The 27,316-nt window shown below is 44.9% G+C and overlaps 1 protein-coding gene across 7 annotated transcripts in view; it reads left to right on the top strand.

Moving 5' to 3' along the window:
* NEDD4L (NEDD4 like E3 ubiquitin protein ligase) overlaps positions 1-27,316 on the top strand; it is a 365,913-nt gene that overhangs the window by 114,918 nt on the left and 223,679 nt on the right. For all 7 annotated transcript variants that reach the window (XM_017951786.3, XM_017951788.3, XM_017951784.3 and 4 more), the window contains exon 2: positions 12,837-12,910. In XM_017951786.3, the coding sequence (XP_017807275.1) occupies positions 12,837-12,910 (74 nt within the window). The remainder of the gene's footprint in view (positions 1-12,836; positions 12,911-27,316) is intronic.

A 27,316-nucleotide genomic window follows, 5' to 3' on the forward strand; every position in this document is an offset into this window, starting at 1 on the left:
AGTCTAGGAAGTCCGTGTTGAGCAGGGTGAGGGATTGCTCTGTGGCTCTCTGGCCAGGAACAGTTGCAGATATCCTTTATCCTTGTCATTCCCTGTGATCTGCCCTGCCTCTGCCCTCCAAGAGCTCCATCTCCAGGTGTGACAGCTAATTTTCAAAGCAATGACAGTAAAGGGCAAGAAGAGAGCTATAGGGTACTGTGGGGCTTGTTGGAGGAAGACTTAACTAGTCCAGGAGCCCTGGAAAGGCTTCAGATAATGTGATACTTAGGCTGATCCCTAAAGGACAAGTAGGAGATCTGAGCAAAATTAGCAAATTGGTGGTTCTGGTAGAGGAAAAAACTATCATACGCTCCGTCTGTGTAATTTATACAATCATTTCTTTCTGAGTTGGGACATTTTCCCATCTCTGATCTTTCTAATTCCTCTGAGATGACGAGCAGTTTCTCTCAGTCATTGCAGAACGTGACAGATGGCAGAACCAGTTGTAGAGCTTGGATATCGGGCCATCCTGGTTCCTCGATATTTCAGAGCCTTGGTTCTCCTAGTCACTTTCTTCCAGTGGCCAGTAAATGTTAGTGCAGGGGGCATCAAACTGTAGCTCAAGAGTGAATACTTAGTAGCAAGAACATCATAGCTACCCAGGAATGAGAAATAGTTATCTGATGAGGATTGGGCTAGTAGAAAATAAGGTATTGGCAGGAAAGAACCAAGAACTTATCTGTAAATGCATGGCTGAAGCATTTGGGAACATCCAGAGTTCCAGTGGAGGTGGTCACAGGAGGCAGGGCTGGGATTTGATTGCTGTCGGCAGAGGGGAAACCTTGTCAGTTCTGTGGCACTGTCAGGACAGAGCCTGGGAATGGCAGCTTAGAGCATAGTAAATAGAAGCCCAGAGAAGATTCTGTTTGGCAGTGCCCTTCAAAGGCCTGTCCAGGGTCCAGGAACTCCAGCACCTGGGAGCCAGCAGCAGGAAGTGTCCCTGTTCGCGGAGATGGGCACAGCATGTGTTTGAATAATCAAGCTCAGCCCTCCTTCTGAGTGCATGCTCCCCATGCAGCCTGCTGATTGGTGATAATTTGCTTACAGAGTGAAAATGCTAGTCATTGGTCCTGAGCCCTCAGATCCATAAAACAGGTCATTTTCTCATTTTAAAATTTACAACTCGTTGCTTATCTTGTGTTTCTTAAGAGTTTTGTTCAGGCCAGGTGCAGTGGCTCACACCTGTAATCCCAGCACTTTGGGAGGCTGAGGCAGGTAGATCATTTGAGGCCAGGAGTTGAGACCAGCCTGGCCAACATGGTGAAACTCCATCTCTACAAAAATTACCTGGGCGTGGTGGCACAGGCCTGTAATCTCAGCTACTTGGGAGGCTGAGGCACGAGAACCGCATGACCCCGGGAGGCAGAGGTTGCAGTGAGTTGAGCTTATGCCACCGCACTCCAGCCTGGGCAACAGACCGAGACTCTTGTCTCAAACAAAAAAGGTGGGGAGAGGGGAGGACTTTGTTCTTGTGTGTCTTTAAGATGCTCGAAGCTATTCTGAGCCTACCCAGTGAGATCCAGATATGAAGCGACAGAACTCACCCCAGAAATGCCTTCTTGGGGGCCCTTGGCAGCTCCTACCTTGTGAAATCTAGACCTCTTCTAGTCCAAACTACACTTCCCATCCAGAAACCCAGAGTTGACTTTATGGAGAGAGGTCAGGGTTATGACTGCCATGAAAAAAATCTAGAATTTTAGATCCTGAGCTATAATTCTTGGCTTTCAACAGAGTGGCATTGTTTATATGATCATTTTTAGAACTATAAACACCAGATAATGCTTGTCTTTGTCATCTTGGTGGAATTTAAAAATGTTTCCTGTCTTATGATTTAGAGATTCAGAACAAAAGAACCATTGATAAGTGGATTCTTTGAAGGCCTTTTTATGGGAGTTTTACCAGCTATTCTGGTAAAAGGAGAGTTTTTAATTAGCGGAAGAGAGTGACTGTGTCCTTTAAGCTGGAACTCTTGCCAGCTTATTTATATCATGGACCCTGCTCAGTGACAGCCTCCTCCCCTCCCCATAATCATTGAATTACTGCAGATTCTTGGCATGCGAAGATCTAACATTTTTAATTGAGCGTCACTCTAAAAATCTGTCCACACATGGAAGAATTTGCATTTTGACCAAGATGCACACTTGAGTCACGGTAGATGTGAGGCTCCTGGGGGTGAGCATGCCCATGACTATGAAACTGATCCCAGCCTCCACCCACAAGTAACCCTGAACCTGCCACACCCCATAAACCCACCTGCTTACCTGCCTCTTCTTCAGTGATGCCTTTTATGGGCGAAATGATGGCGGAATACTGATACCTGCCAAGAACTCGGGAAAAACAGCTCAAGTGCTGTGGCCCTGCTCTGTTCACAAGTCAGAGACAGACGCATCAGATGTCACTGAAAGAAAGAAATGTCATGCCAGCACTTTTAAGGCATGGATCAAAATACCCCTTCACACGCGTGCGGTTCAGTGCAAGCCATGTGGAATCAGCACTGGAATGGACAGAAACCCATTTGGGGCCTGAACGCAGTGCCTTTGGCATTGGTCTCCTGCAGCAGGAGGGTGTGGTCACGGCTCTCTGCCAGCCCCTCACTGGACAGATGTCCTTGTTAGAAGGCCCCCTTCTTCTGTATGCATCGCCGTTGGCTTCTCCCACAGAGCATCCTTGGGGACTGATGGATCACCACAGGGCCCCCAGAGGGAGTTTTCTAGATGGTCGGCCACTACCATTCTTCTCCTTTAACTGAATTTCCATTTCTTTTTCCTACCAGCTCTTCCTCTCCGAAGATCTTCCAGTTCTCTTACAGGGACTGGGAGCCTTTATTGGGATTTTCTGTCTCCTTGCTTCCTGAGTACTCTACCTGGTAATGCTGTGCAAGATTTGCAACCTCGTTAGGATGCTGGCCTGTGCTGGACCCATCAGAGACTCCCAGATCTTTGTCACACTCTATCAAGCCACCTTCCCTACTGTTTATTTGCACAATGATTTTTAAAATGTCTTTGCAAGAATATATTTCTGCACTATTCAGTATTTGCTTTATTAGGTTTCATATTAAGTGCCTATTAATTGATAGGCACTTAATTTGCATACCAGTCTTTAATATTGCAGGTGAAATATTGATGTTAGAGCATGTGGTTATAGTGAAGCCTGTATCATTTCCAGACAGTCATTTCCTGTGTCACTATAACTGCTTCAGTGGAGTGACGCTGTAGCTGAATTCCAGTGTTCTCAATTGTTCTCAATTCCATAGTGTTCTCATGTGTTCTCAGTTATAATTGGGTGAAGTACGGGGATCCCTCCCCTTCTTCTTTTCCTGCCTTCTTTCTTTCCTTTCACAAGGAGTTATTCAAATCCTGCTGCACTCTTGAGTTGTGTTAGTGCCCTTAGAGTGGGGTTTTGCTGTGGAACTTTCTGGATTATGGAATTGTTCTCTATCTGCACTGTCCAATACAGTGCTTGCTGGGAATGGGTGGAGATTGAGTACTCAAAATGTAGCTAGTGTGACCAAGGAATGGAATTTTAATTTTAATTAATTTCAATTACATTTAAACAGCCTCACATGGCTAGTGGATACTTTACTGGACAGTGCAGCCTCAGGATCTAGTTGAGGAAATAAGACTTAACCTGTGAGAGAGAAGAAAAAAAAGACTGTACTGCCTCATTACTTAAGTGCCAGAATACATGGTTGGTCTGAAGGCAGTCACGAGCCAGGCCTCCCACACTGGGTCTATTTCTGATCTCTTGGTACTGAGCTCTGGTGTCTGACTTCTAACTGCCCTGCTGGCCCACTGGGAAGACAACCTCAAATCCAAGAAACCCCTATTCCTTTATTTCCCTTACCCTAAGTCCCACGGCTCCTCTTTATTTTCTACCAGCTATTAGCAGCAGCCCTCACTAATAAGAAAACTGCAAACTTGAGCACATTCCTTCTCTCTGGCCCTGTAAAACCAGTCTGTCACCCAGCCACATTCTTCCCCCAGCAGGAGCGTTGGAACCAGTCCCCTGTCCTCCATGCTTATCTGCCAGGTGGTGGAGAAGACCATGTAATTAGCATCCCTGTCCTCTCCCTTTCACATGCCCTCTGTGCTGTCATCCAGGGTGATGGCACCCCGAGCCACCACTCAACTGGTTACTGTGTTTGCCCTGCATCCTGCAGAGGATGGAGCCAGGTGCAGGCCACACTCACTTCTTGCAGCTGCCCCCTGCTTCCCTGGCACACCAGCTCCTCCCAGGACATCAACTTTCTCTTCTCCTCCCTCCTGTTTCCTCATTCTTGAAGGCCTGGCCCAAGCAGTCACTCATCTGCAGCTTTCTCCAACTTCCCCACCTTTCTCCCTCTCCCCACCCCTTGTGTGTATGTTACTTTCTTCCTTCTCCAAGTTCCTGAAGAATATTACTCGTCACATTATTGAATATTACTCGTCACATTATTGAACGTATCTCTTATGTGGTTACTCTCCTTATACATAATAGAAAGTAAATCTTGCAGGCTTGAGCTCTGTGTGAGTCATTATTCCTTGTATGTTTTCAGCACAGAGCAGGCACTTGGGGTTGAGTCACTGTGTGGACTCATGCAGAGCGTTGGGGAATAGATGTTGGATGGGCAGGTACCAACTGGAAGAAAAGAATTGGGTCCCTGTGCAGAGCACAGGCTGTTCTTACAGCAGCAGTGAAGCTGCTCATGGTGAGCCTTCAGTGGCAGGCCAGGCAGTTTTAATTAGATTCATTTGTTCCTGGGGAGGTCTCACCAGAGCAGTGGAGAGGGACATTTTAAGAAGACTGGACTAACGTGGGAGCAAGCAAATTTGGATGCAGAGACGCTGCCTCACACCATCAGCAGCTATACAGAGCATGGCACATAATAGGTACTCAGTAGGTTCTGAAAGAATGAACAAATGAGCTTAAGCCAACTGGTGTTGGACATCCTGCCATTAGCGATAATGTGCATTGAGGCTGTGGAGTGGAGAACAGGGGTGAATTTAGAGTTATTTCAGTGGCACATGTAAGTATCTCAGCATCTCTTGATTGTCATTCTTTCTGGATTTTTAAAAATTTTATACTTATAAATGATCATGTATTTTAAGTTTTCTGAAGTAGCCTTGGTTTCACATTTTGACTGTATTTATTATGGTATCAGGTTCCATATTTCTTTAAAGGGATACTGCTGCTGCACTTACATTGAACAAGTCACCAAGCTCTGTTAATTTTGCCTGAAAAATGCCACTGCTTTGACATGATAGAAAACACAGACAATAGTCTTTATTTCTCACTCCTGTTTTTTTCTTATTTTGAAGAATCACCCTAATACATAGGAAAATCTTGACTTAGCAAAGAGATAAATGAGACTCTATCGCATTGGGTTTTTCACAATGTATGTTAGTTATCTGTTGCTACATAACAAATTAGTTTTAGAGTTGGCAGCTTATAAAGCAACAAATGTTTATTATCTCACAGTTTCTGTGGGTCAAGAAATCAAAAGTGGCTTAACTGGGTGGTTCTGACATGTGCCTTTGCACAGTGACTGGCGTGTAGCTGGCAAGGGTCTCTTATGAGCCTGAGTCAGGATGTCAGCCGAGGCTGCTGTCATCTGAAGGCTTGACTGGAAGAGAAGGACCCATTTCTAAAATGAGTCACTCACATGGCTGGAGGCAAGAGGCCTCAGTTCCTTATCACAGAGATTTCTCCATGGGGCTGACTGAGTGTCTGCACATCATAGCAGCAGCCGGCGTTCCCCAGAGTGAATGATACAAAAGAGAGGAGGAAGCCTGATGTCTTTATGACCTAATCTCCAAAGTCACACACTGTCACCTCTTCCATATTTTATTAGAAAGGAGTCACTAAATCAGATACCCATGGGAAATGACCCACCTCATGAAAGAAATACTGAGAATGTGTGGACCTGTTTCATAACCACACAGCATCATTTCCTGAAGGTAGAGTCACCCTTGAGCGTTTAAATTAGAGTTCTGCTCTAGAAGTCTATCCCTGTATTTTTTCCCATTTATTAACCCTTTTTCTACTTGGCATAATAGCAGCCACTACCTAGTAGGAGTTGAGAGATTTAGGTTGCACAGAATCCCGCAGTCTTTTCAGAAACTCATATCCTTGGGGCGTCTGCTTGTTGACCGCATTGTAGGACTGAAACTTGACCGCGTATTATGTGTTGGGCTACCAGTGGCGATCAGAGATGCCAGTGAGTAGTCCGGTGAGTTAGGGCTGTTTGCCTCTGTCGGTGTCATCTGAGTTTGAACTGGACGTGCAGTCCTGGTGGGCTGCTTTCATTTCCACTCTAGGTCTTTGTTCTCACCACTCACGTCTTATGCCTCTGTTCCACCGCTGTAAGAGGGAACTGTGCACACACCTCGCCTCTGCCATTGACTGTAAGCCCCTGAGAGAGAGAGAATGTGTCTAGTTCAGTTTTGTGGCCCTCCTTTTTGCTGGCACAGTACATTGAACATAGTATCATTCTGCATTTTTGTTGAGTGTGTAATTAGATGGTCAATGTGGAGAACTCAGGGATTTTAGGAGGAGGTGGCAGCAATACAAGGTTGTGGGACCCAACCTGAAGAGAGGGAAAGGTGTAGTGGGCAGGCGTTGGTGTGAGGAGGGAGAAGGTGAAGAGGTTGCAACCTGGCAAGAGTTGGAAGTGACAGGAAGGCGTGTGGGGTGGGGAGGTGATAGGACAGTGTGTGTTTTTGGTTTTGGTTTTTTTAAATGCAGGCAGGGGAGGGATGAGTAGGCAGAGCATCGAGGATTTTTAGGACAGTGGAAATACTCTGTATGATACTATAATGGTGGATATATGTCATTATACATTTGTCCAAACTAACGGAGTGTACAACACCGGGAGTGAGCTCTAAGGTAAACGATGGGCTTTGGGTGATTTTGATGTGTGAATTGTAACAGGGGTACTACTCTGGTGCAGGATGTTGATCATGGGGGAGGCTGTGTGTTGTGGTAGGGGGTACGTAGGAAATCTCTGTGCCTTCTGTTTGATTTTGCTGTGACCCTAAAACTACTCTAAAAAGAGTAGTCTTAAAAATGCATGAAATAGGATCCTGTCTAAGGACTGCGGCAAGAGCAGGTAGGAATGGAAAGAGCTACTGTGGCTGCTGTGTAGCAAGCACACGATGGGCACGGTCCGTATGCTGGCTTAGTTATTTTTTAAAGCAACTGAATTTAAGCAATGTATATATAACTTACATATTTATGTGGTCCAAAAAAATGTTGGTCATCTGTTTTAATCCAGAGAGTGCTTACCCTAAGCCTGCAAGTGTGATGGGTAATAGCTAGAACTAGAAAAGTACTTTAGAATATGGAAGGTAAATACATGAATTAATTTAGGTAAGAGTGACCGAACTGTGGAAGTCCCTGACTTAGAACTTACTGTCCACTTGGACAGCTGGTGTAAGTGATCCTGAGGTCACAGTGGCTCCCTGTGCAGGAAGAACACTATTTCCCAGCTCAGATATCATCTTTTTAGGAGAGTACTTTTTAGGAGAGTACCTGCCATTGTGGAAAATAAGGATAAAGGATAACAAGTTACCTCCTTAAGACAAAGTCATAGGAGAAATGGTAAATTCCAGTATCTTGAGTTTTGAGTTGGAACTTGAAATTTATTTTACCACAAGAGCACTGTTGATGGGTTATGTATTTTATAGGCTTTGTGGGTGGCCGTGGGAATCTAGTAACTGCTTATGCACAGTTTATATGAGTAGGCCTGCTGAATTTCCAGATGACGCTCTTGCAACTGAATCTTCAGGTTACCACCTGTTTCTCAGTTTGGACACTATTTATTCGTGTGCTGCTGTCACTTATGGCTTAGGCACCTTATCTGGTTTTGTGTCTTGATGAAGGATTAGAAAATTCAGTATAAAAGAAAAACATATGTAAAGCTTATAGAATCACCCGTTACACAATAACAATGCAGAACAATAGATTAATAACAGGAAGAGACACTGAAAGTTCTCTTCAGCCTAGTTTCTACTCTGCTGTTTCTTCTCTTCATTGTACAGTGTATGAATAATATTTTCATTGTCTAAGCAAAGCCACCTTAGCTAAATATTTAATTCTACTGGAGTCATAAACAGGGTTCAAAATATCACATAGATTTTATGAAAGTAATAAAATGCTTCAGAAAATACAATGGCTCAGCCTGGGGCCACTGCATCTGATGATTTGGTTACACACCTTGTCATGTGCTTCCTAACAGAATGACGATGGCTGCTTATCTGTGTTTAAGCTTGTCATTTTGAGGAAACAAAGATAAGACATTTTTGCTGTGTCTCTAAAATGCATGTGTAAACTGTTTTTATAGAGTAATGCTTCAGAGAGGAGTAAAATTTCCTGCAACAGGTGCTTGTAAACAGTGATTGCTCAGTAAAGGCCACCTCCCAGCTGTTGCCTACATGTTACATAAGAGAACCCCTTCACGTCTTTCATATTTGCAGCTCTGTACCTTTGTGAGTCACCTAAAAAATAACTCATAGGGTTGTTTATCTTTCTTTCTTTCTTTTTTCTTTGAGACAGGGTCTCACTCTGTTGCCCAGGCTGGAGTGCAATGGTGCAGTCTTGGCTCACTGCAACCTCCGCCTCCCTGGTTCAAGTGATTCTCCTGCCTCAGCCTCCTGAGTAGCTGGAATTTTGTAAAGACAGGGTTTTCACCATATTGGTCAAGCTGGTCTTGAACTCCTGACCTCAAGTAATCCACCCGTCTTGGCCTCCCAAAGTGCTGGGATTACAGGCATGAGCCACCGCACCCGGCAGGTTTGTTTTTCTTATGACAAAATCAAGCCTGGATGGTGTTGTTAATGGTGAAGTTAAAATTTTTCTTTTGTTTTCCTTAATATTTCCTTTTTTTTTTTTTTTCAAACAAAAGTCTGGTTTCTAAACAAAAATATTTAATGATTCAAAAGGAAAAAATTCCAAATAAGCCCAAAGAAATGATTCATTTTCCAGAGGTAATTACTACTAACATCAACCTTTCCAGGTCTTTTTCTATGCAGCTATATCATTGACATTTTTTAAAAAATGAGATTACATTGTACTCGAGGGTCGACTGCTATAACAACTTTTGGTTTTGGATGGGAAAAAACAGAAAAAGTCTTATCTCCAGCTCGTTTCTGGGGAGGGTCAGCAGGTGGGGGGTGCTTGGCTCTACTCCCTTCATATGGTTTTTGCTTCTTTATCTCCAAGATCTTCCCCATTTCACGGAGAGACATTGATGAGAATGAAGGCTGCTGAATGGGAGGGGCTTATGGGGCCAGTTTGGAAGAGGCCTCATCACTTTTGGCCACGTTCCATTGGCCAGAACTTAGTCACATGACTGCACTTAACTGCAAGGAAGGCTGGGAAATGTAGTCAAGTTGCGTGTCCAGGTAGAAAAGGGACCCTTTTCTGTGGAACAACTAGCATGTTTGTAACTCAATTGTATAAACCATTTTGAAACTTTTTTTTTTTAAAAAAAACCTTATTTCAGGCACATTTTTATATGATGAATCTGCTCACCTCTCCATTTGTAACCTATTAAAAGTTCTTGCCAGAATCTCTGCCCAATTGTTCTCCCTCCTTCTACCCTGTTCCCTCACAGCAGCCACAGTGGTTCTTTCAAAGACTGAAGCTACATTTTGTCACTCGCCTGCTTAAAACTTTACAGTGCTTCCTCCCACAGTGGTCGAGACAATGTCCACCCGCTCCTGAGGCTGGCCTCTGTGGTCCTTGACCCCACCAGGTCCCACGGTGCCCTACATGGACTCTGCCATCCTTCACCAGCTTAGCCCCGTCACACAGGGCTTGCTGTCAGCCCTTCCTGCAATTCCCAGCCCCGCCACACCACTCGGCCTTCTTCCTTCGGGCTTCAGCTCTGGTGTCTTTTCGCCAAAGAAGCCTTTCCTGATCACTCAGCTGTAAATGTTCCTCTCCCCAGTTACTTTTTCCCTCTCCCTCTACTCAGTTGCTTTTGTATAACTGTCATACTGTCTTTGGAGTACTTGCCAGCATCAGAAATTACCTCGCTTGCTGTTTGCATTACGTATTTTTAGTCTGTGTTCCGCCTACTAGATGGTGGGTTGCTTGAGGCAGGAACTCTGTCTTGTTTACATCTCAATCTCCAGATAATGTGTGTGGCACGTGATGGGTACTCAGTAAATACTTGTGGAATAAAGAAATGTCATTACAGGTTCTCTATGCATTAACATTTTTTAGAAATGGGGTGTTGCTGTCGGGCGCAGTGGCTCACGCCTGTAATCCCAGCACTTTGGGAGGCTGAGGTGAGCGGATCACCTGAGGTCAGGAGTTCAAGACCAGCCTGGGCAACATGGGGAAACCCCATTTCTACTAAAAATACAAAAATTAGCCGGGCGTGGTGGCGTGCGCCTGTAATCTCAGCTACTCGGGAGGCTGAAGCAGAAGAATCGCTTGAACCTGGGAGCCGGAGGTTACAGTGAGCTGAGATCCAGCCACTGCACTCCAGCCTGGGTGATAGAGTGAGACTCTGTCTCAAAAAAAAAAAAAGAAAAAAAAAGAAAAAGAAATAGGGTGATGCTGTGTTGCCCAGGCTAGACTGCAGCAGCTATCCACAGGCATGATCATAGCGCATTGCAGCCTTGAGCTCCTGGACTCAAGTGATCCTCCTGCTTCAGCCCCTCCCCGAGTAGCTGGTACTATAGGTACTTCAGATTTTGAAGCATGTGTAAAAAATACTCTAGCAGTGACATCATTTGAGCTGGGCAGACCATGGAGGCATCAGATGATTAGCAGCAGGGTACAACTTGTTGTGAGAACCAGAAAAGAGCCTTGGCCTACATAACATCCTGTGCTAAAGAAAGAACCCTGACTCCCAGCCTGTGAGTGTTCCAGAGATGGGCAGAGCAGTCCCTGCAGCATTTCAGGGAACAGGGAAGAACAGCTAACCCCTGATGCTTCTGTAAGCACTTTGGGACACCCTTTGCTATAGTAGGGTATTGTTTTAGTTATCCCTGACTTGCCTGGTATTACTTTATATCCCTTAATCCTCTCATGAAGACTGGCAAACACATTCAGTCCTGCCAACCTTGAAAGCAGGCCATGTTTGAAAGAACATTGGCACAAATGAGTTGAGAATGTCATCTTTACCATATTCATGTTCTTTACCGTATTATGAGGACACTGTGCTTGCCACATGGGCAGTCTTGTGTTGGGGATTTGTGGTTGGATGTATGGTTAGGTGAATAGAAGACTCCTGGAGTGTGAAGTATCTCAAGGATGTGTGTCCATTGCATGGATACATGTTCAATCTATGCAGCTAATTGACAAAGATCCACCATCCTATACCCTCCATGTTTTATTTTTGCCCTGCCATTGTTCTCTTCAACATTATATAATCATTGAGGTTTTCTTGCCCTCGCTTATGTCTTGACTAAACATGTAGGGTAGATGAATTCCATATTACTTCTTTCTTGCTCTGTCAGCTATTGTGTTCTTGGGGACTCCATCCTGAGCCTTTTTTTTTTTTTTTTTTTTTTTTTTTGAGTCTCACTCTGTCACCCAGGCTGGAGTACAGTGATGTGATCTCGGCTCACTGCATCCTCTGCCTCCCAGGTTCAAGCAATTCTCCTGCCTCAGCCTCCCGAGTAGCTGAGATTACAGGCGCATGCCACCATGCCTGGCTAAATTTTGTATTTTATTAGAGACAGGGTTTCACCATGTTGGTCAGGCTGATCTTGAACTCCTGGCCTTGTGATCCGCCTGCCTCAGCTTCCCAAAGTGCTGGGATTACAGGCATGAGCCACCGCACCCAGCCCCGAGCCATTTTTTCATTCTCATTCTTAGGCTAGGTTTCCTCAGACCTTGCTTATAACTGCCAACTCTACACTGATAACTGCTGAGTGTCTAACTCAGACCAGATGTTTCTCCCCATTTAGTGATACATGTTTTCCATCCGATTGCTTCACAGACACCTTGGACACAGTCCTCTATTTCAATTTATGTTGACAGTTCATGATCCAAACTGGAAACCTGAGTTATCCTGGACTTCTGCCTACCGCCTTCTCCTAAGCCATCTCACCTGTCCTAAATGTCATAGCCCTTAACTAGTTCTCTAAGCTGTCATAGGGTCCTGTACTGCTGGGCTGCTTGTTGCCTTCAGTAGAGCCTGGAGCATATTCATGTCTGTATTTCAAGGCCCCGGGCATAAGAGCTTCTTAGGAAATATTGGAATAAATGATGAAATAATGAATAAATGAACAAATGAACAGTTGATTGATTTTCAAGACACTTTGGGGTGGTTTTCATTTAGAATGGTTTTTATTTCTTTTTACTGGAACTGAGGAGTTATTTTTGCTTGTTGATGCCAACACTTTAAAAGCACTATAATTTTGAAATGTTTTACCACATTAAATTCCTTTCTATTGCAGGTCACATACAAATATGTCAACTTCAGAGGAGGAATTGTTATATTTATGCAAACTTGTGGCACTTGGACATTTATCTAGACGGTTTTACATGTGTGATTGTGTTCTTGGTACAGCTGGAAAACCTAACTTGAAATGGCAGGAGTAATCGATCTTAATGACCTACTTTGAATTAAACTTGTGCTTAATTAACTTGGATGCTGTAAGTTTAGTCTAGAGTCATCGACTTTTAGAGCTGGAATATTGCTTTTTGAACTTCAGTGTAAGGAATAATTGCTTACATTGAATTGACTTGTTCTGTATCCCAATACTGGACAGTAGAAATCAATGACTTTAATATTGGACGAGAGAGTGATTCATTGAAGATCAGTTTTTCAACCTCTTTTTTTGTTCTCCTTCTCACAGGGAGAGTCCCGGATTCTCAGAGTAAAAGTTGTTTCTGGAATTGATCTCGCCAAAAAGGACATCTTTGGAGCCAGGTACGTTGGCTTTGTTTTTATTTCTGTGGATTTCTAAAAAACGACAAGCAGTTTTCAAATTCAGACACGCATCAGAATCACCTGGAGGACTTCTTAAGGCAAAGTTGGCTGGGCCCCACCTGCCGGGATTCTGATTTAGTAAGTGATGCTGGTCTTTTGCACAGGGCTTCTGGACTTAGCATCACAACAGTAGTTAACAGACTTGTTTTTCACATGGGCTAATTTCGTGAGATTAGCTTCTGGTGTTGTCTTGTTAATACAGTTTGGGACTGTGGCTGTGCTTATTTTAATACTTTAAAAATATTTCTAACTTAGGGAAACGTGAAAGTGTCATTTTGTTTCTAGGAGAACTGGATATTCTTGACATGTATAATCTGAATTAAGAGACTTGGTGATTTGGGGCGAATGTGGTGATTTCTGTGGCATTTCTAGAAGCACCAGCAGGGAAGCAGCCAGATCTTTCTGTGTGTTTCGGCTTTTTTATTTTCAGTATTGCACCTGATATTCCTGTATCTTTAAATCAGCCCTTTTGTTCCTGTTGGCTCTCAGTGATGTGTTGCATGAAGCTATTGGACTGAGAGCAGGGTGAGGGTGAAGCCACCTGGTACTAGAATTTAACCAGATTTTGGAGACCAAAGATCTTTTGAACTTTAGAGCTAGAATGGACATGAGTGATGTTCTAGTCCACTGTTCCATTTTATGGTTGACAAAGCTGAAATGCAGAAAGGTTAAACCACCTGTGTAGGTCACATGGGCCAGTGATGTTTGAGGACTGATGGGAACACTCCTCCTGCCTCTACCCAGTACGTTTTCCTTTGTGGCACGGTGGCCTGAAAATACTGTGGGGTTTAACAATGAAGGGAGGTGACTGGTGAGGAGAGTTCCAGCCGCTGGATTCTCCCTGTCAGTCCCTTGTGCTGTGGCCCTTGGTGACCCCTAGATATCAGTGCTCCTGCCTGACACTGCAGACCCTCTATAAAGAGGCCCCTTTCTGGCCGAGTGCGGTGGCTCACGCCTGTAATTGCTAGCACTTTGGGAGGCCGAGGTGGGCGGATCATGAGGTCAAGCGATTGAGACCATCCTAGCTGACATGGTGAAACCCTGTCTCTACTAAAAATACAAAAAAATGGCCGGGCATGGTGGTGGGTGCCTGTAGTCCCAGCTACTCAGGAGGCTGAGGCAGGAGAGTGGCATGAATCCGGGAGGCAGAGCTTGCAGTGAGCCCAGATCGTGCCATTGCACTCCAGCCCGGGCAACAGAGTGAGACTCTGTCTCAGGAAAAAAAAAAAAAACAACAAAACCCCTTTCTAGCTAGCTAGTTGTTCCATCCTGCACACCCCCACAGAAGCCTTTTGCTGCCGTTAGTAAGCGCACCTCTATTTTCTCATCTGTGATAGATCATGCATGATTGAGTTTTGTCTATTAAAGCAATTGATAAGTTACTAGAATGGCACCAAAAGAAATTAGAAAAAAAATTGTTGCAAATGTCAGTGAAATCTTCTAAAAACCTGTGGTACTTAGAAGTGCCTCAAGTGACTAACGGAGGCTTAGGTCTCTGAGTGGTGTCACAAGGAACCTTATGCACGGGGACAGTGACATCAGCCTGTGCTGGTGGTAATGTCAGAGGGAAGCAAATCCTACCTGAAGGTGCTCTCTCGCTTGACCGTGAAGTCACACTGAGTGGCTCACCATGTGCCTGCATTCATGCAAGGATAAGCCAGGTCTCTGGGCATGGGCAGAAGCATCCCTGCTTCCCTTCTCTTCCCTTTCAAAGCAACACTTTCAACTGTTTCCATGAGTCTGGGCTGTTCTTACCCAGCTAAATACTGTTTCCTGAAACTCAAAAATTTGCTATCTACCAAAGCCCACCTTATGCCCTGCCTTTCTGTGAAGCCTTTCCAGAAAATTTCAAGAAAGAAAATTTGGTATTCCTATATCAAAGCCTGTGTGTCTTTCCTCTCCTAATCCTTCTTAGCTGCTATAGTAGGTGCAGTGTCATCTTAGCATTTGCAGATGCATTACCTGGTGGTTTCTAGTATTTCTTTCACTTGCCTCTATTACTAGATTAGAAATGTACTGGGGACAGACATCTTTTTAATATCTTTCTCCTACTACTTAACATATAGAGCACCAAGGAAAACAAAACAAAAATTATCTGTTAAAAATGTAAGCATTTGCATGCTGACTGGTAGTGGATTGTGCTCTTATGTTAAAAATATGTATTCTCACTCTTTCCAATGAAATTTAGAGTGTTGACGGAGGAAGTTGGATTTAGAAAATTTTGGTGATTTCTTTTTAAGCTTGATTGGGTTTTTATTTTGTTTTATCCAAACCTTTTCATTAAAAAAAAAAAAAACAAAATTGATTCACATTGTGTTTCTAAGACAGTTAGGTAGATTTAATGTTGAATTTGTAGTGGAATTAGGTTCCAAATCTTAGAAGAGCAAATATGAACCTTAAATTTTTACTGTTTAGATACTAACAGGTCGGGTCATTTCTAAGGGACATGGTGGAAAGGGATATTTATGATGTTAATTAGAAAGATAAATAATATTGTGGCCAAGTGGACCAAGTGCCAGAAAACGCATCAGAAACTCTGAACCCTGGTCTGGTCTTCATTTTCTTAGATTGATAAGTAGGCACACACATCCCTGCTTTCCTTCCTCCTTTGAAGTGCTGTAGTTCATCTGAGAGTCTGAGATGGAATTGTGAGGTGACAGTTGGGTTAATGCTATCTTGACATATCCTTCTGGAGTGGCACTGCTTATTGCCTTAAAGTTTTGCCAGATGACCTGCATTCTCCCTCCGTGCTATCTTGGGCAAATCCCTTAAACCGACTCATGCCACCGTATATTAGTGTACAACAAGGATAACAGTTTCTTTGTAACTGGCATGTGGGGAAGAATCCCAAATTGACTTCTGTTGGTGGCAGCTCTGTCGTGTTTTAAGGTAGCAGTCACAGGGTAGAGGTTTGGTAGTGTCCTCTCTGGCATCCACCATCTCCTTCAGAGCCCTGGGCCACTGGCAGGCCTTTTCTCCAAGTCTCTTCTCTGAGTATTCCCCCCACCTCTGTGCCTGATCAGGCACCTCATTCTCCCTCTGCACCAAAAAGGCCAGGTAGGCATTGGAGCCCTTGCTACAGACAGGATAATGGGTGGAAGAGGAAGGGCATTTTCATGAGAGGCATTTCAGAGCCTTTAAAGTGGTACAAATCCTGTAGACACTGATGTGTTTAAAATCAGGGATTTGCATCTCTGGGACTCCAACTCCTTTGTTTCCAAGGGAGGTTCCCTGGGTCACTTGGCCTGAAGTTGGGAAGGAGTGGTGGTTGAGGGGCAGAATGTGATGTTTGGGGATGCGGGATGGTCAGGGGCGGGTGATGGTGGGAGGAGTGGAGCATGACAGCATGACATCTCTCCTTGCCCCTCCGAGGTGGTGATGGAAGCTGCCTACAGCTGCAGCTCAGAGGCCGGGGTTTCTGGGGCCCTAGGTGTGGGGCGGGGCCTCCCTCCTAGCTGGAGGTGGTCCCTTCACCCTTGAGAGCCCTGTGCCTGAAATGCCCTTGTCCTTTTCAGCCCTCTCTGCCCCAGTCCAGTGCTTAGGATCCAAGATCATTTTTAGCTCCTTCCAGCCAAGTCTCACTTTATTAAAGGAGCCTTTGTTCAGAGCGGATTGGATAACTGAGCTGTGACTCCACTTGAACGTCTGAGCAGTTGGCCTATGTGGGAAACGGCAATGGCAGAGAAAGATGCTTCCCTTTGGACTGTACCTTGAGGACAAAAAAGGGCAGTCATATAATCTGTCATCTAAACTGAAACGCTTTTGTCTGGAATGAATGCGACATTGAATGGGACGTCAGGGCATAAGATGTAAATTGAGACTACGGTCACCCTAGGTCAGAGACATCCAGCCTTTATTATCCATACCATGGGGAAAAAAAATGGAATGTGATTTTTTTTTTCTCCCCAAAACAGCTTTTAAAAAAATGCTAAGAAAAAGAAAAAGCACCTTTTAAAAAAGCAAGCCTCACGTAAAATGCCACTAAGACATCAAAAGAGAAGTAAAACCCTGCTCAGAACAAGCCCATGTGGGATGGCCACAGCTCACCGTTGTGTGCCTGCATCCTGTTTCCGCTGTCCCCTTTCCCAGGGATGTACCCTGCGCTAACCTCACCCCTATCCGGTGACTCCTCCAGTGGCTCATCCTATGTTCACCAGCTGGGTCCTCATCTCCTCCGTCACACAGGCTGCCGCTGTGTCCCCCAGCAGACCTCTCCCTGTCTCTGGGGTGCCCATGGCGCCTGGGAGATGCTGTGCATAGTTCTATCAGTGAGGTTGACTTGTTGTTTTATACTTAGAATTGTTTCTTTCTCCTGAAATTAGATTTTCCTCTTCTGATAACTAGGATTCTAATTTTTTAATTTATTTTTATTTTCCGGGACCTATTATAGCACATAACAGGTCCTCAGGAAGTATTTACCAAAAGATTGCATGAAGTGGGCCTGTTCCTCCTCCGTCTCTCCTTCCCTCCCTTTCCTACCCCTTCACTGGAAACTCACATTCACTAAATGTGCCATGAAGTCACTGCCTTTTGCCTTTGCCTGTGTTTTCCCCTCTGCCTGGCATCTGTTCACATCCTTTCTGGCAGCTGCCCTCTCATCTGTCAGGGCCCAGTTTGGGTGGCAACACTCCTGCTGAGGTCCCTGCTCCCCCCATCAGCCCAGCCCAAGAGGACAGAACACTGCTCCCCCCTATCAGCCCAGCCCAAGAGGACAGAACACTGCTGCCCCCCCCATCACACAGCCCAAGAGGACAGAACACTGCTGCTCCCGGGGCTGTAGCAGGTCTACAAGTTCCCTCCTCCTACGGCCCCTTGTCTTAGCGGACTTGGGAGGCTCGGAGGCTCCAGCCCTGTCTTACTGCTGTTTGCAGGTCCAGAAATCTTGGCACATGACAGTCGCCTGATAAATTGCCTTGAATTCATTAAGTGGAACACAATATGGTGTGCTGTGGCACCTGATGGCCAGCCTGGAGGAAGGGGTACTCTTTTCTCATTGTCATGGAGGTATCATTGGCTCTTCAGGCGTCTCTCCTAAGCATCCAGGAGAGGTGCTTATTTCTCATTCTCACAAAGGCTCTTTGTGGACCAGCACAGGATGCCTGCCTAGGTGTTGGATGAAAAGTGAGCATAGAGAGAGGAGGTTAAGGGAAGCAAGCTCAAGACTGGGCTCAGAGAAAAGAATCTGGGGGAGTCAGTGGGGTGGCAGGCAGGGAACGGTCTCCATTTGATGCTGATGTTTGTGCAGAATGACTACTTTATACTCTGCAGGAGCACACTCTCTTCTTGTGGTAGGTCCCAGAAACTTCTACTTGGGGATACATGAGGCCCGGCTGGGATTGGGCACAGAAGGTCATGGCTCTGCACCTTAGGGGTCAGGACAGAGCCAAGGACACGAGTGATGGGTTAGGGAGGACACAGGCACCATGGAGTGCCTTGGCCATCCTTCTGTAGAGGAGAGGTACAGGTGGCGAGGCAGGCACCAGGCAGCCGCCGACAGGGTCAGGAACCAAGGCAGATCCAGGAAACAGAGGCCAAAACAGCAGCAGGAACCTCAGGCTCGGCAGACCACTGACTCTTCTGGATGTCTTTTAGACACTCTGTGGGGGGCGGGACAAGTCCTTGGTGTTTTGCCATGGTGAAGTGTGCAGTTAGGGTAGGCGAGTCATGCTTTCTTAACATGCGTGTAAGGAAGGGAGGTGGTGAGTTTCAGCAGCTCGTGTTTCTTGAGCACTTGCTCTGTGCCAGGTGTGGTTTGAACTATTTACATGTGAGTTCATTGTGTCCTCCAAGCAAAGTCCTATGCACAGGCACTATTGTTCTTTTCCTTTTGCAGTTCAAGAAATGGAGGCAAGAAAGGTTTAGTAAGTTGTGGAACTAGGTATTGAGCCAGGGCCTAACTTCTTGATAGAAGTTAGTTAGAGGCTGTTACTCGAGCACTCACAGATTGGCTGGCAACGTGTTTGGAACCCAATGTAATGTCATCAGATTCTACCTAAATTTTGTGAAGAGGGGATTTCCATTTGATACGTAAGAAAATTGAGCGGTTATCATCAGCCCAAGATGAAACAAGGGTATAGGGAATGATGGGACCCGTGAGGTTCAGATTTCTGTGACTTCTGATGCTATGCTCAGTGATAGATCAATACTCTTCTTATGGATAAAAGTTCGAGAATTGAGTGGGACTAGATGACTATTAGGGTTCCTCCAAAACCCTGAGATTTCATTTTTGGGGGTGGCACCTTTTTGTGTTAGCAGATTTAAAGAGCTGGCCATTGTATTCGATGGTAGCTGAGTAAGCTTTTTGAATCGGAGAATCAACAACTATCGTTAGATTTAGAATAGGTATATTTGGCTAAGTAAGATCTTAAAGTTTTTCTTTTAAACTTAGGATAGCTTTTCAAATTTCAAACTGTTCTTTTTCAGTAAGCTGAAGACATTTAACCTTTTGTCATAGACTTAGAGCAGTCATTAAATAGGGTCTTTTTAATGCAACTTTTAAAATCTAACTCCCCTCCCTTTTTCTCCTTAATTATGATCAGTGGCTTCATTTGAGGTTACCTAGGATGCATTTGAGACTCTAAAGCTGCTTTCTTAAAACTTAGCAATGTTGGCTGAGACAAACCAACTATAGAATCTCATGCTTTCATGAAGAAGTTTGCAAGACATTCATGCACAGCTCCTTCATTGTGTGTGATGAGCCATTGGCATTGAACCTGCTTGGGCTGCTATCAGGTTTTCTTTTGGAAGCTGGTGACTTGAAATTTAAAACACACATGGGCTCAAGAGTATTGGGGGACATGGCAGAAAGTCCTTCTGCCGCCTAGTGATTGAGAGTGATGGGGACCTAACTGTGGAAGGACAGCTCTTTGACACAGTTCACCTCAGTCCCCTTTACCTAGGTTTAAGTTGTTAACATTTTGCTGTATTTGCTCCATCTCTTTTTTCCCTGAAGTATTCAAAAGTGAATCACAGACATCATGCGTTTAGTCCCTAAATACTTCAGCCCAAACCTCTAAAAAACAAGAACATATTTCTATATAACTGTAGTACTGTTCTCACAAAATTAAGACTAATTGCCTAATGGACTCTATTACCTGATCCATTATCTGAATTTCCCCAGCTGACCCTAAAATGCCTTTTACAGCTGAACTGTTTAAACCAGAATTCAATTGAGAATTCTGTATTGCATTTAATCGGTAGGTCTATTAAGACTCTCTTAAGCTAGAATAGTGATAAAAGCTTTTTACTCTTGGTCTCTTTTCAAGCTGGGGACCCCCAGCCAGCAACATCCTACCTGGGTCTCACTCTACCATGCTGGGGTGCCCCAGCTCACCTGTGTTATAGCTTGTACCCATGTTCGGTGGTTCCTGAGTTCTTGCATGGCACCCAGGAAGAATGAGGATATGCTGGACATTGAAGGGTGAGGAGGGCAGAGTGGAATTTTACTGAGCAATGGAATAGCTCTCGGTGGAGAGGGGCTGCAGTCAGGTGCTTCTCTCCTTCCCATGTGGCTGGGCCTAGGGCTTTTTATGGGCTCAGAATAGTTGAGGGGCAGGCTACAGGTAGTATTGGAAAAGGCAACATTTGATTCATTAAAAGGCATTATTCAGAAAGAATCAGTCAGGAAAGGTGGGCAAACAGGAACAGAAGTTCTTACTCTGAATCGTGGGTTTCATCCAGGACCAGCAGTCCAATCTTTCAGCCTTCAGGCTGTTTTTGGTTCGAAGGTGCGGTCTCACCAGGGACCTGCCCCTATCTGCCGAGGCGTTTGGCTGCTTCCTATCAGTGTCAATAGTCCCTGCCCTTCAATGACTTGTAGGGGGGTTGTTTCACTTACCACATTCCATCGTGTCCTGGTGGCATCATCAATGAGTGAAGGCGTTCTTTTCCCCGTGTTTCTTGTACATACTGTATATTAGAAGTTGAACTAAAGGCTTGATCAAATTTGAGGCAGGAATGGGTGAGGCTGCGTGCAACTGGAGGGACACAATGACTGGTTCTGCCATAATCAGTGATTAAAATTGATCCCTGGGTTAATGTGGGGGCAGTCTCATCCCTCCACTGTCAAAAATTAACATTTCCCCCCCCCCCCAGGTGACCAACAAGTCATGAGGGAGGGGATGTTTTGGCACTATATACATGCAAATTTTAAATATTGATTTACTTTACTTCCAAAGGATTGAAAATTTTGTTTTTTTCTTTCTTTGCCCTTCTTTGAAAACATTGTACAAAGTAAATCTCCTCCTTTTCCTGATGGAGAAACCTTGGAAAGAGGCTGAACATACGTTGAAGTCCCTTTGCTCAACTGTAAGCCCTTCAGGATCAGAGATCACACCAAAGTTTGCAGACAGTTGGTCCCTGTGGACCAGGCTGAATCCACACATGTGTTTATTTGGCCTGTGGAACACTAAAACAAAAAACTACAAATCCTGAGCCAACATTTGGGAGATCCCATATTATAATACAAATCCAGGTTTGTATTATAATACAAAGGTCTTGGCAATCTAGCCACACTGGGCCTGCATCTGCATGAGTCTGCATGGCTAGAGGTGTGTGCTGGGCACACCCATTAGGTGGGGCTGCGCCCTTTTGGCGACCAGGGACCGCACACCTCCTGTTGTTTTCATGCAGCTGGTGTTCCTTGCTGACACATGGCCATGAGGTCCCTCGAGGTACAGGCCAGCATTTGGACTTGTCCTCTGCGCTGTTTCTTCGTTAGTATTTAGAGCTGACTTCTCCTCTTCCTCCCCCATTGAGGAGCAGCACCTTACTCTGTGCAGACTGTCTGTGATCAGCAGGCTCTTTGCAGAGAGCTACATTTCCCTCCGGAGGCCTTGCTGAGCAGCCTTTGCTGTCTAGGGCATTGCTGAGAATCACAACAGCAACACTAATGGCCCTTGGGCCAAAAAGTGTTTGTCTTAAAATCCCTGCACCAAATAGCTTGTTCATTTACTCCTGTGAAAGCCCCAGAGGATCTACCTCTTAGGCTGTTTGTTCTAGTTGTAGTCCTTCCACCCCGCAAACGGAAATGACATTAAAGGATAGTAACTCTCTCCCTCAAATATAGATAAAAACCTCTTTATTCCCTAACAACCACACAACTGTTTACATTTTTGTGTTTACCTCCTAGTCTTTGCATGAATGCATGCAGCATCCTTTAAAAATATGTCAATCCTAGCCTCCACACCACCCAGCCCACCAGGTTTCCCAGAGGGAAGCATTGGAAATGGCAGATGGGTAAATGCACAGGGCTGGCAAGTCTCCATTCTGCGAGAGGCTTGCTGTGCTCATATAGCCAGTGCCACAATAATGGATCTTTCTAATGATCTGGAATCACTGAGCAAAGACTGTGCCATGTTCAGTATACACTAAGTGAGCATGCAGGGAATATATCATCAGTTTACAAACATTTCCACATAAGCTTTTCTCTCTCCCACTCCAGTTTTGGTAAATAAAAGGGCAGACTAGACACTCTCTCTCTCTCTCTCTTACTCCCTCTCTCTCCCTCTCTCTCCCTCTCCCTCACTCTCCCTCCCTCTCCCTCACTCTCCCTCCCTCTCCCCGCCCTCCCTGTCTCCCTCCCTCTCCCTCTCTGTCCCTGTCCCTTTCTTCTCCCTCCCTCCCTCCCTCCCTCCCTTCCTCCCTTCCTTCCTTCCTTCCCCCCCTCATCTGTCTCCCCCCTACCCTTTTTTAAAAGAGACAGGAGTCTTGCTCTATTGCATAGGTTAGAGTGCAGTGGTGCAATCATAGCTCACTGTAACCTCAAACTCCTGAGCTTAAGCAGTCCTCCTGCCTCAGCCTCCCCAGTAGCTGGGAGTACAGGCACACTACCATGCCCAGCTAATTTTTAAAAATTTTTATAGAGATGTTGTCTTGCTGTGTTGCCCAGGCGGGTCTCAAACTCCTAACCTCAAGTGACCCTCCCACCTTGGCCTCTCAAAGAGCTGGAATTGCAGGTGCAAACCACTGTGCCCAGCCAGACAGGTCACTTTTCTGTACCATTCTCTGATGTTGTGAGACTAGTGAGAGTTCCTACTGCGGAACCTTGTCCCTGACTCCTGATGCATGGATATTTGCTGTTACCAAAGACACCTCTGCTTTACCAAATGTTTTGTCAGAGTGGAAGGAAAACCATAAGACTTCCTGCCCTCATTTTCTTCAGTCTAGAATGATGCCAGGGTCACTGAGTCTGTAGGGCAGAGAATCTGATGTGTTTTTTAGGAAGCAGAAGGTGTCTGACGCAGTAGATGTTTGATAAATTTTGTTAATCTGGTCAGAGTGGAGCCTGAGAAAATTAAAAAATTAAAAAGCTGCTGAGGAGTGCTGGTGTCGCATTTTGACATAAATACAAAGGCACCAAAAGAGCCAAAAATATGAGGCCAGTCCTAGGGCTGGTGAAGTTTGGATCCCCTGCCTGACATTGTGTCCTGAGCCCCTGACACCTTCCTGCGCCTCTCCCCCAGCCTCCGGCCCCTCCTCAGTCCTTCCTCTCCTTTATCCTCCGCTGTCTTTGCCTGTGCCCTCACTCCCGTGCCCTGACTCTGGGGTCTTTGTCTTAATGCATTCTGTTTGTCTCACTGTCTTCCTCTGTTTTCCTTTTCTTGTGGGGAGGAAGGGTAGAAAGAGTATAAGAAGCTAAAGTATGAGGAAGGGAAGGTTGCCAACTGGAGATGAGTCAGAAATGAAAGCAGTTCTGAATGTGTAAGACAATGAGGAAAATATTTATTTTACAAAAATTGAACTACCAACCAAGCCTTCAGGAACACAGCCAGAAGGTGCTATGTAGGGAGAGGTGTGCATTAGGATGCTGGAGCGCGGCTGCTGGCGTCCCCACCCCAGGAGGAAGGGACTCGTTTCTCGGAACCCTGTTAATGGTTCTCCCCATTGTAGACAGTGAGGACTGGCTCTCCACCCCATCCTCAGTGGGTGCAGCCTTGGGGAGGCCGTGAGGCTGGTGATCTTGGGACCTACTATGCATCTGCGTTATTGAAGGTAACAATGTCCCTTCTAACCGAAAGTCATGCTTTTAAAAATGCACAGTCTTGAATCCATTTGGGAAACATCTTTGGATCTCCAGACCGTTGTCTTTCTCAGATATGTATCACCTATGTTGTATTACTTCATTTTCTAAGAAACATTGTCATCGACTTTATAAAATTATTGAATAATTCTATTTGGAGGAGAAGCCTGGAAGCTAAGATTTTAAAGGTTGTTTATAAGTTAAGTGAACTGGCAAATTCTTAAATGGTAAATAAAACCTTTCCTACATGCTGTAGGTAGTTATCTAAATCAGGGCCTAGCAAGCCTTTTTATTTATTTTCCTATAAAAAGTCAGATACTAAGTGGTCGAGGCTTTGCAGGACTTATGGTCTCTGACATAGCACTAAAGCAGCCTTGGGCAATATATAAACCAATGGGCCTGTCTGTGAGCTGATGGTCCGTGGGCTGCAGCTTGCCAGCCTCTGATGTTGTAAGCCATTGATTTTTTACAACATATATTTAGAACTGGGAGTGTCAGTGTTATTTTGTCATGACTTCCAGATTAAACTCTTTCATAGAGCTTCTGGTTGGTCAATGACAGACTAATTCTGCTAGTATTGACTTCCTGGGCCAGGGAATGGGGTTCCTAGATAGTGCAGTAGCTTTTTATTTATTTTCTTTTCCATTCAAGGGCAACATGCTTAAAATACAGCATATGAAGCTTTTGGATATCTACTGTAAATTTTAAGGTCTAAAAATGAATGCAGTTGTAAAATGTTTTTGCCTTAGAGAAAATACTCTCACTGCTTTATGTTATAAATACATGAAAGATAATGATGAATTAAATGCATACAAGCAGATGCAGACATAATTTAAATTAGTGTATTGCAGTTAAAATATTGCCCATTTTCCCTACGGAATATTCATTAGACTTATGACCTTAGTGTAAGTAATGTTTAGTAAGGAATCTGCAATGTGTAACTCCTCCGTAAATTATTAAAAGGATTGGCATTCCTACTGTATAATATCAACACAAGGGATAGAAAATATGCCTGGATTCTTAATGAATGTGTGCTAACATTCCTTCTGGCATAGGAATGTGTAGTAAATACACTTCAAGGGTTGTTCGCATTTTTATCCTTCATTGTTATAGGCACGTTATTGTGTGTCTCCTGTTGAAGAACTGACTGATCATTATTTTAAGCTTCTGTGACTTCTAGATGCTTAAAACTAGGCATTCATAGTAAGAAAGTAGAGAAACATTTGAAAGAAATACTGCGTTTCAAATTTGGGAGTGGCTGATAGAAAAACCAAACTAGGCTAGTCTTACAGCTTTATCACAGTTTTGGTTTTTTTCCTAGTAGGAAAATGATAGTATTGGTTGTATATTGTCTCAAAGCATTCTCTCTCTCTGACACTGACTCGAATCATGTGGGAGTTCATGGAGAACAGTGATTTTAACTTGGTTAGGTGATTTTAAACGTTATTTCGCAACTCTGGAAAACAAAAGAGACATTCTCAAATATTTTTCTTCCAGGGTGGTGTACTGGCTCTCTGGAGTGTGATTTCATCTTCTCTTTTTATTACATATGTAGTCAAACCATCATGTTCTTGAAAGAAGACTTCATCCACTAGATAGAGGGGCCATATAATTCTGCATCTTTTGTTCGTCCTTACATAGTTTCTTGGCTTGGAATGTCAAAATATCAGAAACTGTTCTTTCTCTGGAATCATCTGTCTCCGCAGTGGCCTCGCCATCTGTACTGGCATCCAAGCTACGGACCCAAGAGTCGTCCTTTACTCTCTCATCCTTCCGGCCGCTGTGTCTGGCTTTCGGTGTTTGTGTAGAGCAGGGATCTCCAACTCCTGTGGTGTGTTAGGAGGTGGGCCGCACAACAGGAGGTGAGCCATGGGAGGGCAGGTGAAGCTTCCTCTGTGTTTACAGCCGCTCCCCATCATTCACATTGCTGGGTGAGCTCCGCTTCCTGTCGGATCAGCCACTGGCATTACATTCTCGTAGGAGCATGAACCCTATTGTGGAGCTTCTCATGTGAGGGATCTCGGTTGCATGCTCCTTATGAGAATCTCATGCCTGATGATCTGTCACTGTCTCCCATCACCCCCAGATGGGACTATCTAGTTGCAGGAAAACAAGCTCAGGCTCCCACTGATTCTGTATTATGATGAGTTGTATAATTTCATTATCTATTACAATGTAATAATAATAGAAATAAAATACCATAAATGTAATGCCCTTGAATCATCTCCAAACCATCCACCCCACTCCCCCAACCCCCAAACCAGCCTGGAGAAAAATTGTCTTCCACAAAACCAGTCCCTGGTGCCAAAAAGGTTGGGGACCGCTGGTGTAGAGGACTCCTCAAGCAGTGTCCATATCTGCCCTGTTCTCTCTATCCCTCTGCCTAGGTATAGAATTCTATCTCTAAGACACAGACAGACCGTGTTCCTGCCCGGGCAAACACTTCAGTGATTGTGCATTGCCCTGGGTGAACGGGGCCACAGGCGTCTTTGTGACACCCTGCAATGCATCCCTCTCTGAGCCGCCGTGTGCTCCTCCTCCTCTGTGCCTTGCCGGTGCCCAGAACTGCTCCCTTCTCCCCCTTTGTACAACTGCCTTGCTCTCGTCCTTTCTCAGGTGGGTGCTGCTGATCTGTGTGTGTGACCTGGGTGCAGAGTTCTTGGCTCTGTGCAGGTCTCTGTGGTGGCACTTAACACATGGCGCTAAGATTCTCCCCGACAGGCCTTCAGCGCCCAAGGCCAGAACCGTGTCCTGTACATCCTGCTGTAGTCCCACATCAGGCCAGGGGCACTGAGCTGAGGACTGCTCCCTACCCCCTTTCTGTGCTTGGCCGACTCAAGCGCCCGTTCTTCTGCCCCTCCTTGGCTTGGCCACCCCACCCCTTGGCTGAATCTCTCCTCCTTTTGTGCTTGTTCTCCAGGTGACTTATTCAGGCCTCTATTTTCATTACCCTCGCATTTCATTAATTTTCTTATTTGTTTTATTCTGTAGGTTTAAGACATTCTTTAAAACATGCAGGTTCTGAATTTTAATAATATAAAAGTCCTCTATGAGTGCTCATGACATTACTTTTCTGTCCTCCCTACATTAAACTTAGCGCTGATGCCTTTATGTTTAAGGAAAGCCTCCCCCAGAGGGGCTCTGCCCATGTCAGTTCATTCGAGGGTAGGTGTGCAGCCTCCGTCACCTGAAGGCCTCTTCCTGCTCTGGCTCTATCGAGGTGTATTGCGGGGGTTACAGCACCCTCTGGTGGCCATATTGTCAGGTGCATTTTTGTTCTAGACAAATAAAATGATACACACATTGAATAGTCGATTGGAGTTCTT

This window comes from Papio anubis, chromosome 19 (assembly GCF_008728515.1).
Source record: "Papio anubis isolate 15944 chromosome 19, Panubis1.0, whole genome shotgun sequence".
Classification (NCBI taxonomy): Eukaryota; Metazoa; Chordata; class Mammalia; order Primates; family Cercopithecidae; genus Papio; species Papio anubis.